This window comes from Melitaea cinxia, chromosome 6, assembly GCF_905220565.1.
Source record: "Melitaea cinxia chromosome 6, ilMelCinx1.1, whole genome shotgun sequence".
Taxonomy (NCBI): domain Eukaryota; kingdom Metazoa; phylum Arthropoda; class Insecta; order Lepidoptera; family Nymphalidae; genus Melitaea; species Melitaea cinxia.
In genome coordinates, this window is record NC_059399.1 from 15,520,590 (window position 1) to 15,532,531 (window position 11,942).

At 31.7% G+C, this 11,942-nt stretch overlaps 1 protein-coding gene across 1 annotated transcript; it reads right to left on the reverse strand.

The window, feature by feature from the left end:
• Nucleotides 1–1,033: 1,033 nt before the first annotated feature.
• LOC123654685 (probable rRNA-processing protein EBP2 homolog) lies at nt 1,034–4,163 on the reverse strand. The gene is made up of 5 exons (XM_045590576.1): nt 3,993–4,163; nt 3,699–3,919; nt 2,226–2,384; nt 1,675–1,822; nt 1,034–1,435 (listed from the first exon to the last, which is right to left on the reverse strand). The coding sequence occupies exons 1-5, from the start codon at nt 4,044–4,046 to the stop codon at nt 1,073–1,075; spliced, it is 945 nt and encodes a 314-aa protein (XP_045446532.1). The 5' UTR covers nt 4,047–4,163; the 3' UTR covers nt 1,034–1,072.
• Between the last annotated feature and the right edge of the window lie 7,779 nt (nt 4,164–11,942).

An 11,942-nucleotide genomic window follows, 5' to 3' on the forward strand; every position in this document is an offset into this window, starting at 1 on the left:
ACACGACTGTATAATATGACGTTTGTTAAACTAAAATATTACTAGCAAACTTTTTTTTAAAATATTTATGTAATTTCATACTGTCGACAAAAATAAATAAAGACATGTTTTTTTATTTCACTTAAGTTTGAATTATTATTATTATTTTGTTTGATTTATTTTATTTTACGGTATTTGTTATTTTCTAAAATACTAAATTTCCTAAATACTTCAACAAATTTAAAAAAAAATCATGAACTAGAAAATATATATAAAATTCTACATTTTTTAATTGTGTTGCTTTTATACTATCCGAAGGAACTTCGTTCCTTCCCATGATACCACATAACTTTTTATCTAAAATTTAAAAAAAAATTAGGGTGGACTATCCTTAACATTTAGGGGAATGAAAAATAGATGTTGTTTGATTCTCAGACCTACCCAATATGCACACAAAATTTCATGAGAATCGGTCAAGCTGTTTTGGAGGAGTCTAACTACAAACACCGCGACACGAGAATTTTATATATTAGATAATAGCTAAGCTATATCAGTCCATCTAGTTCTCAGGAATGTGAACGCAGGTGACTTCCTGTATTTAATTTATAGACAATTATACGCAATAAAAATATTTAATGGGGTAACTGGATTATTTATAAATCAAATATTACTACTGTGTGTGTTACTTTTACGTTCCTCCATAGGTTTAGCTTCCTGAGTCTTACCGCGGCCGCTCCCGCCTCCTGTTAACAGCCAATAAACAGATGCAGCGGCGACAAGTTCAATAGAGCTTCCAGGGCCGCAGTCGGAGTGGTCCTCATGCAGCCCGTAGTCGCCATGCAAACCAGCCTTTGAAGTTGTTGCAACTTTGCTTCGCCGGTGATTAGTTTGGTTCTCGGCCACCAAAACACTGCACCGTAGCTAAATAGTTTTTAATGTATTTAATAGAACTTGAGAGCTGATCTAACGGTCTAACTTCTTATACCCAACTAAAGTACTAAAGTAACTTAAATAAATTATATCTATAAACTTTGCTAAAATAAAAAGCCATACATGAAGTAAAATTATATTTATTTATATTAACATGCTAAGACTATCTTTTAGCATTCTTTCTCTTTGATTTTCCTGGCCTCTGATTCTTCTTTTTGTTGTTCGGTTTAAAGTTCTTAGTTTTAAAATTGAAGGGTTTCTTCTTAGCTGAACTATTAAATCCATCTATTTGATGAGTAGATTCTCTAGTATTCAGCTTAGATCCCTTCTTTTTACCTCCAAACCCAAACTTTTTATCTTTCATTGCTCGCTTTTTGTTAACTTTATTTTTAGGATTGCCTTTATTTGAATTGTTTCCTTTATTGTCTTCTAAAAAGTCTAAATCAGTCGATTTTCCTTTCCTCACTCTCTTGAGTTGCTCCAGCATCTGTTTCTTATCAGCTGCTTGTTTCAGTTTTGTGTCAATCTGTAAAAGCAATTAGTGATAATATATGTAAATTAATTTTAACAATAATAAAATTTTAAACAAAGTACAGAAAATTCTTGAACATTTTTAACCGAAACTAAGTGTAGTATACATACATAAGTGTAGTACATAAGGGCATACATAAAGCCACAGCAGCACTGTATGTAGTATACATAAATACATATTTTTTATAACATTTGTGTAGAAAAATCAAATAAAAATATTAGTTAAAAGATTACCTGAACTCTCTTAGCTATTTTCTTCTGATCTCTTAACTGTCGTACTTTTTCCGTACGAGCCTGTGCCGCCTGCTTCGCCATTAAATTCTTACGTACTTTCTGCATGTGTTCATCTGATTTTGCCATTTCAGCAAAGTAATCGTCAGGCCTTGAGACAAAGAGAATAATTTAAAAAAAATTGCCTAAGAAATAGTAATTTTTGAAAAGAACTTAAATTATATTTAAACATCACCTTACAATTTCGAAAGATAGAAAGTACTAAATTTTAAATATAACGTAAAACTTAATACATCAAGTTCTAGAAGAATTTTACATTTTTGCTTGATTAATCTAACTGTGTTTAAATGTGCAGGAACTTCACATAACAAATTTATGAGATGGCACAAAACAATAAACATAATGTCACATTTTTTTTTTAAGTTTAATATAACATATTAAAAGTTCAGCTTACATCAACTGCTCATGTTAATGCTGCTATACTAAAGACAATAACAAAGTATGTGTAAAAAGACATACTTTTTACACACTATTTTACCTCACAACATATTTACCTCTTTGTGGGTATATTTAGTTCCTTAAGACGTTTGATTCCATCAACAACAGCAGCTTGTGCTTGACGATGGATAAGATTCTCTCTCTTAAACTCATTCAAGACAGGATCTTGAGTTGGATCATATTCTACTTTGCCCTTAGTATTTTCTGTAATATTTCTAGAACATAAAATAAATTACAAATATGGTTTATTGTTGACCATAAGATATAGTACCTGGGTGACCGAGCTTACCTCGGTATTTTTGGTAAATTGTATTTTTTTGGAAATCATATTAAAATATGAATTACATTGATAAAATATATAAGAGTATCAGGTAGTTCCAGCCAAACAAGTGGCTTATTGTTTTCGAACAGATTGCCATAAAGCAGAAAATACATCAAAAAAAAAAATTGATAAAATATGAATAATATTTTCCGATATTAACGATATAATAATAAAAAATATGAACTGGTTGAATTAAAAAATCATGAGTGCAATTTTAAAAAAAAGGAAAAATAATCGATCTGATCATGGGGATTTGAACCTTGTTCTTCTCGGTCTATCCCGACCAACTGATTTCGCACCTGAGCTATTACAACTTTATTGACACTTGCAAAATTTACCTAGATATTCTAATGATATTGTAGCCATTTTTTCATTACCTATAAACAGGGATAAAACAACATTTTCTAAAAATGAATCCTAGCTATATCGATTTGTCACCCCCGATATCCCCAGCATACTACATTTCATGAAAATCGTTGAAGTCGATTCCGAGATTCAGATTATATATACACAAGAATTGCTCATTATATAGTATTAGATAAACAAAATATGGTAAAAGAAAATTAAAATACAAAAGGTAGTTATATCGCTAAAAGAGCTATCTCTTCAAGACAACCTTTAAAGGGATATAAAATAAATAGTTATAAAGAGGATAGGAACTAATGACAAATAGAATGTATTACTTTTTTTTATATATACAACTAGGTCAGCTAACAAGCGTATGGCTCACTTGATGGTAAGACCGTAGCCTACAGATGCCTGCAACATCAGAGGCCGACCGTATCGCCCCTGAAACTCTGGTCACCTTACACAGGAACACAACAATGCTTAAAAGCAGCATTATTTAGCTGTATTCTTCTGAAAGGTTAAGATACTTCCCTAGTCGGGCTGCTCCAGATTATAAGAAGAATATTTCCTGGCTTCCTGCTGTGCCCTACCTCAGTTGAGTCAGATCAAATTATATTTCAATAGTTGATACATGCGACAATATATTACTACTATGATTCTAACCCAGTTTGGCTACGAAACTGTGCCTGAGCAAGCTTGTTATTTAATTTAGGATGTCGTTGGTGGTATGATGAAAGTTTTTAGTACTCGGTTTATTTGTAATACAATATTATGATGTGGTTAATTAACAAATTTTATTTAAGTTTGACCTACAATTTAATTTTTTTTTCTGAAATATCCTATTTATATTTTTACTCACTTTCTCCTTAGTGCTGTCTGTTGCATTTGTAAAGCTACATCAGGTGCCATGGGAGCCACAGTCGTCACCAAATCCAATGTTTCAATCCATGGTAATTTTAATTCAAACTCTTTTAATTTCGCCTTTAAATCAGCTACATTGTTCACATATTTCTTCTCGACCCTCTCAATTTCCTCATTAAGACCTGGTTTAAGGAGACCTTTGGCGAAAGCCTCTTGAAGCTAATTAATAAAAAAATTGTTAATTGCTTTCTTTGATCAGTAAATAAAATTATATGTATGTAATTAATAATACCTCTTCATCGGAATCAACTTCTGTTTCACTGTCATTGAGTACAAAGTCACTCATTTTGATTAATTATTAATTTCATAAAATAAGTTATCACTTACAAGTTACAACACTGATAGAAAACTAACATAACCTCAAAACGTAACGACAACAACGTGCGAAACACAGAGAGAGCTTTTACCACGTTATTCACTTGGAAAGGAGGCAAAGGTATCACTCAATTCAGCCTAGTCTTATATCGGTTATTTATAATATATATTTAGTTAGCTACCAATAATTAACCAAATTTATAGTTAGCTACCGATAAAATACGGTTATTAATATCCGACTGCAACATAGAAAAAGGTAAATAATCTATCTTTTTACTGTGTGGTCAACTCCTAAGTGAAGTGAAAAATCGATATCCGAAGGATGAATTTTCACATTTTTAACCGAATTCCAAAAAAGGGGGAGGTTCTCAATTCGATTGTATTTTTTATGTATACCTCAGAACTTTTGACTGGGTAAACCAATTTCGATTTGGTCCCATTTCAATTTAAATGAGATCTGACAAGTACTTTTCTAGCTATAATTAATAATTTGTATTTACTTGACTATTTCTACGTCGAGCTATGTTGTATATCAATTAGATAAGCGGAATAATTTTTTGTAAATGTAATTCATTATATCAGAATTTAAATTTTACTAGCAGTGTAGCAGATTAAGATAAGACTGTAACCAATGTCAAATTTAACATAACAATAGCTGTAAATATAGTTTGACTAAAGCAAAAAAATTACGAGTTACGTAAACCATTGCTGAGCTTGCTAGGCAATAATTGTCTTAACACTTAACGTCAATGATAGTGAATATGGTGATGAATAATAGTTTAAAATAAAACACATAATAATTATAATTTCAGACAATGTACATATCTTTTATAATATAAACCTATTATTAAAATAATTTTTAATAATATCGACAAAAATATTTTGTAGCACTTATCCAAAATTACGCAATTTAACTTTAACTTGACTTTAACTGACTATATTCCATTGGTTGCTAATATACCTAATTAAAAATTAACCAGCCGCAGGGAATTATTATATACTATGTAGTACATACTAATTCGTATATAGTATAGTAGCCTTGAAAGTTGGGTAATCTTACATATACTATGGAACATAGCCAAACGGAGCGTTGTATCGGTACATTTCTACAACATACGAACATTAATATTAAGCCATATTAATTTCAAAATACGTTAGTTCTTGGAAACCGAAACTTAACTGCAAAAAACAGATAAGCGCAGTTAACTTAAAAGAAAAGGTATTTGAAAGAATGAGACTGAAAATGTGATTGTTATAAACATTATATTTTCACAAACAAGTTTTATATAATGGCCCTTGTTTTATTATTCTACCTGATTTTGTATTGAAAAATAAAGTCAGTATTTTAGGTACAACTAGTACAGACAAATAGAGGCATCTATTAGAATTATCACAAAATTAATATTGTTCTAAAATTATATTATCACTGCGAGCTTAAACTAACGATTAATCGGCTAGATTTAGTATTTATTTGTTCTATAAATTGATTATGTGATGTAGACCACACGACTGAAGTAAAACTTCTTTAGCTCCATCTAACTTATATCTCCCTTTCAACTTCTGTTTTCCTCGCCTTATTAAACTTTTCGTAACGCTCTCGTCACGCATCCATAGTCAAGCTTGCATAAAGAATTTAAATATTACTTCAATAACATTAATACTATTAAAATGTACTCTGTGACATTAATCTACTAGTAGCAACACGATGAGGATTGATGGGCTTGTTGGTGCAGCTAGTAGCAACCCCACTTTTCTCTTCAGGTTACATGGGTTCTACACTCCACGACAAAACTTTAGCACAAAATAAATTTTATATAATGAATCTTATTAATAATAAAAAATAGCTTTTCGATTCTACGATTGAAGACGGTTAGTCAAGGCATTCATGTCAATGTTAGAAAGAGACAGCTATTTTTATTATTAGCTATAGCTACACACACACACAGCTACAGCTATTCTTAGCTTATAAGTTCTGCATCAGATCATGCCGCTCGAACGGTGCGACAAAACTATACCACAGCTAAGGATAAAAAATTAAAATAAAAGAATTGATGGAAGTTTCTCAATTTTTCACAACTTCAATCGGTCTCTTCATTTTGTGATTTCGAGTTGTTGTTTTTTTATCACTCTCACCGATAGTGTCTTTGTCCGATTGTGTGTTTGTTGTCTGTGTATTTTATTTAGATTAAACAAACAATATTTTTTTACTATAAATATTTTTTTGTTTCTTTTTGTGATTTGGATTTATTTTTAACTTCTCCATCTCCACTAGTTCTTTCCCGTCAGCATGGAAAAATGCCGATGTAATTCCACTTCCTAAAAAAAGTAATCCCTGTTCTGTATCCGAGTTCCGTCCTATTTTCATTCTCCCATTTCTCCCTAAAGCTCTTGAGCGTCTCATACATCAGCAACTTAGCCGTTTTCTTTTTAGATATAATCTCGTCAATCCTTTTCAATCCGGTTTTTGTCCAGGTCACTACTGCACTGATCAAAATGACTGATGACATCCGATCTAATAAGGACAATCAGAAGGTTACGGTGTTGACACTGTTAGATTTTAGTAATGCGTTCAATACCGTGGACTTTCATTTGTAAATCGATACACTGCGTACCTTTAACATATCTCCTAAAGCTACTGAATAGTTTATCGACTATTTGCAAGGTCGTTGGCAGCGAGTTAGAGCTAATGACTCCTTTTCCAATTGGGCCGAGATCAGTGCTGGTGTACCTCAAGGTGGCATATTGTCTACTGTTTTGTTCTCTATCTTTATTAACTCAGTCACTAACGTTATATCTTCAAACTATCATCTCTATGCTGATGATCTGCAAATTTACACCCACTGTACCATTACAGAATTACCAGAGGCTGTTTCTCATATTAACGAAGACCTAGTAGCCATTTCTAAATGGAATAAATCTTTTGGCTTAACAATGAATCCAAGAAAAATACAAGCTATCATTATAGGAGGCTCTAAACTTATTTTTCGCGTAAATAAGACACAATTATCTCCTGTAATTTTTAACGGTGTTGAAATTCCATGTAGTGAAAAAGTGACAAATTTGAGAATCATATTTGATCAAAACCTCTCTCGGTGTCCACAGGTTTGTGAGATAAGTCGAAAGGTTTTTTCTACTGTGGGATCCCTTTGCATGCTGCAAAATTTCCTTCCTACGTCCACCAAAATTGCACTCGTACATAGTCTTCTTTTACCTATCTATCACTTGCTATCTGACACTTGCTATCTTGACATAACCGAAGAGCAATTGAATAAGCTTGAGCGCATTGAAAATTTATGTATCCGATTCATATTTGGTCTTCGCAAATATGATCACATTTCCGATTGTCGTAAAAAACTCAACATACATACATATAATCACGCCTCTTTCCCGTAGGGGTAGGCAGAGACCACTTCTTTCCACTTGCTACGATCCTTTCATACTTCTTTCGCATCGTCCACTTTCATTATTCCCTTCATACATGCTCTTCGGTTTAGGGTACTCTTGACCTGGCCTTTTTTCAAGACGTCCCTTATTTGGTCTAGGAACGTCCGCCTAGGTCTACCCCTTCCCAACCCGTCCAAAAAAAACTCAAGTGGCTCCCAATTCGCCTTCGCAGGAATACTCACATTCTCAGGCTATTATACTGCATTATGTTTAATCCGGCAACTCCATCTTACTTAAAAGAGTGGTTTAAATATCTAAATGATTTACATGAACGTTGTTTACGGTCGAACAACAATCTACTTCTTGAAATTCCTTCTCATTCCTCTACTTTCTACACCAAATCCTTCACCGTACAAGCTGTTCGACTTTGGAATTCTTTGCCCTTGTAGATTAGACGTTCTCAATCTCTTCCTATTTTTAAGAAATCCGTTAAACAACACTTTCTCAACATAAATGGTATTTAATCCTTTGCTTTAGGTTTCCAGTTTTATGATTATCTTTATCTGTCACTATTAATCTTGTTTAAAACACTTCTTATTTAAGTAGTATGAACTTATGTGTTTATGTGTGTGTATATGTTGCAGTCAAAACTCTTAACCAGTCAAAAGCACTATTGACTAGCAAAATCAGTCAGAAGTACTTTTGACCGTTTGCTTTAGTCAATAATACTTTTGACTAAAATAACAGTTAAAAGTACTTTTGCCCAATGGAGCTGGTTAAAAGTACTTTTGACTAAATGATTCCGTCAAAAGTGGTTTTGACTGGTTGTATCAGTCAAAACTCTTAAAAAGTTAAGGTGGTCGATAAAAATAACGACAAACGCACATATAAACTTTTATATTACTCATTATTAGTGGAGAACGTGCTGATATTAGAACAAAAATGAGTGACTACGAAAAGAAAGAAGGCTTTTTGTAAAGAATTTTAGCGATGGAAGATATGAAAGATAGTCATTTCAATGTGATGACAAAAGAAAAATTCGAAAAGTTTGCAATGGATGTGGAAGACGCGAAATTTAATGAAAAGGAAACACCATTACAGTACAGTAGGCTACAATGCTTTAATACATTGAAGTTTGTGGTATAAAAAAATTAGTTACAAACACAGAACCTGTCAAATATTTTTGCCAGCTGAGGAAATCTACGACATTATTGATGCTGCTAATATTTCTATAGGGCATGGTGGTCGCGATAGACTTAAGAATGAAACGGCAAAAAAGTACGTTAATGTTACAAAAGAAATGATTAATATATATTTATCAATGTGCAAAGTACGCCAAAGGAAGAAAAGCAAGAAAAGGATGGGTCAGGTTTAGGATCCGATCCTGCACACTGAAATGAACAGTCGCCGCCAAGTCGATCTGATTGACATGCAGTCGCAAGAAGATCGCGGGCATAAATTTATTATAGTTTATCAGGATCATTTGACTTAATTTATTCACATCTAACGAGTTAATTGTGCTTTTGACTGACGCTTTTTTGCAGTTAAAACTACTTTTGACGGAGAGCGTCAGTCAAAAGTATTTTTAACCGCGAATTTGCAGTCAAAAGTACTAATAACCAATAATTTTCAGTCAAAACCACTTTTGACCAACTTGTCCAGTCAAAAGTACTTTTGACTGATTTCGCTAGTCAATAGTACTTTTGACTGGTTAAGAGTTCTGACTGCAACATATATATGTATGTAAACAATCTATCTATGTAAGTATGTATGTCTATTTATTGAGTTGTTTCCTATTATTTTTTTATAAAATTAAACTGTATATCATCTCCTTTGCCCTAGGGTTGCCTGGAAGAGCAGCCTTTTGTACATTTTTTTTTCTACAAATTATTGTTAATGTTGCTTGTTTACTTTATTTGTTTGGTGTACAATAAAGTGTAAAATAAATAAATAAATAAATATATTTTGAAGATGGCATTATCATAAACTATTTCGGTTCGAACTATCGATCAAATGATGTTACACGGCCGGATCTACTATAACGAAGTGAGTTATATTATCCACTAGAGGGCAGCCATTTTGATGATTCTTGTTTCAATCGAAAGCTGATGCTTGTATTGTAGTTCCATTTAAATTTGATCGAGATCTGATAAGTACTTTTGTGTTTGAGCTCAGTTTTTTTTTTCATTTGCGAGCAAACACAATTATGTGTACTTACGATAATCTTATCACTTTCGAGAAAAGAGATACAAACTTTCTCTTACAAACTATCTCTGTCTAGCTTCAGTGTGCTCAAAGTTGCCTCGTGGAACGGTTGTGTTATTGCTTCCACTCCTGCGCCTTTGGAGTATTTGAGTGCGCGAAGTTATTTAAATTCACGGGTACTTTTTAACTTACCTCGTGTGTTTTTCAATAATTCGGTGAATACTCTTAGACTTAGACAATAAATAAATAAATAGTTCAGTGTAGGTATATCGGTTTTGCTTAGAAACTTTATATTAGTTCTTAATAGGTAAAAAATACAAATATTAGCCCACAAGATTAAAACGAATGTGTGCTAATAAAATAATTTAATTTAGAAATGCATACCAGTAAATGTTTGAATAAGACTTAGAGAATACGTCGAAAAATTGTGTCTCATCGTATCGTCAATATCGTAAATATTTTTGTTTATAGTGCTTCGATTTTTTTTTCTTTGTTTACTTAAAACATTTTTTTTTTCAGGTAATATCACTATACATTTCCATATCACAGTAGAATAATTAACCATCAAAAACCACTTTTTATTGGCAGATAACGGTTTTTTACAACTAACTATAAGCGAGTTTTCTATCATCGTGCTAACTATGAAAAGGTTTATTGATATAATTCCATTCATATTATTACCATTTACAATATTTAAAGTTTATTGGGTATGCGTTTTATTCTGAATTCATCAAATCTAAATATACCTATTCAACTTTTGCCTGTTGTACTTGTAGGTCTATTTAAATGTTCCTTCCTAACTATTTTATGAATTATAGCAATTTTCATACTCATGAATGACCACGAAAATATTTTTATTTTAGTGAAAGAGCTGAACCTAATTAATTACATGGCGTCGTATCGCTACCTTATTGGGTTTCATCGTACAAGAAAGAAAAAAATCCTAACATTAAAAGGTTAGATTGATCTTATTTTTTTATTTAAATTTAGCTATTTATCTAACGATTTAGATAAAACACATGAATGAAATGTCAGGTACATTTCATTCATTTGTTCTGTGATTCATGTGTGTGTGTGTGTGTGTGATCAGTGATGCTACTTTATCTAATAATGTGTATTGATCATTAAAACGAACTCCACGTATTATTACAGGTGGTATCTCAGCAACGACGCCAAATTAAATGATGCAGTACGATGAAGAAAGGAGGAAAGAAGCATTTATCCCTAACCAAGTATTATCACAGCGATCACGACGATTCTGATGAAAACAGTTTTTCAGGTTCGGCTAAAAAAATTTTTTTTCTTATTTCTGAACACGGCATTAAAAATGAATGTTTATGGTAAAATTAAAAAAACAACACTGTTGGCTGTGGTAGTATCATAAACTAAATAAAATAGTAAATTATTATTATTGGCTATGAAAATACTAGTAAATTTAAAAACTTTTTTATTCACCAGCAAATACTATAAATTAAATTGTACTTTATATGATTATAAAATTTTTAAAATATTTAATTATAGATAATGTTATATCTAATTTAAATGTTTTTGTTGTCCTTAGTGAAACTTTAAGTATATTACGCTAATTCTAACCGGAAGCCGTAAGTACTTGGACATGTTCCGTGAAACCCCCCGTTGTTTTGTATCAAGAAAATGCAATGGCCGCCATCTTCGACTCTTGTGAATGTTTTGGTCGTAGTTTCGGACTTTGAGGCTTTTTTCATTTGTGCTATGCGAATACTGGATAAAATTCGTTTCGCTACGTTGTAGAAATCGTTAAATTGTTTGTGAAAAGGTTAGTACTGTTTTCCTTCTTAATTTTGAAGAAAAGTGTTTACATCTGGATTTCGTAGTCTAACTTTTGTAATGTCCTTTTTTATTAAGAATTATTTGTACTATTACCAATATAATCAATGTCTTTGCACTAATATTGTTATATTTAATTCATTTATGTGATAAAAGATGTGATATAAATATACAAACCTCATTTTTGTATGTATTTATATATTTTAATCCTTTGTTACTAAGAGGATTATTTAATATTGTTCTACAATTAATTTAGTGTTGTTTTCATTAAAAATTGTTTTTCTTCGCTGTTTTTCACTTTAAGGTTAGTGTTTACTTTTTTTGATGTTTAGAGACATTTCAGTTTTCGTGCCACAATAATGGCGGCAGTCAATTTTAACCTATCCGTAATTTTTTTCTTATTTACGCTTGAATACCATAAGCTATCATATTTTATTTTTATTGTTATTTCTTATATTTTCTCGTAGGAAAC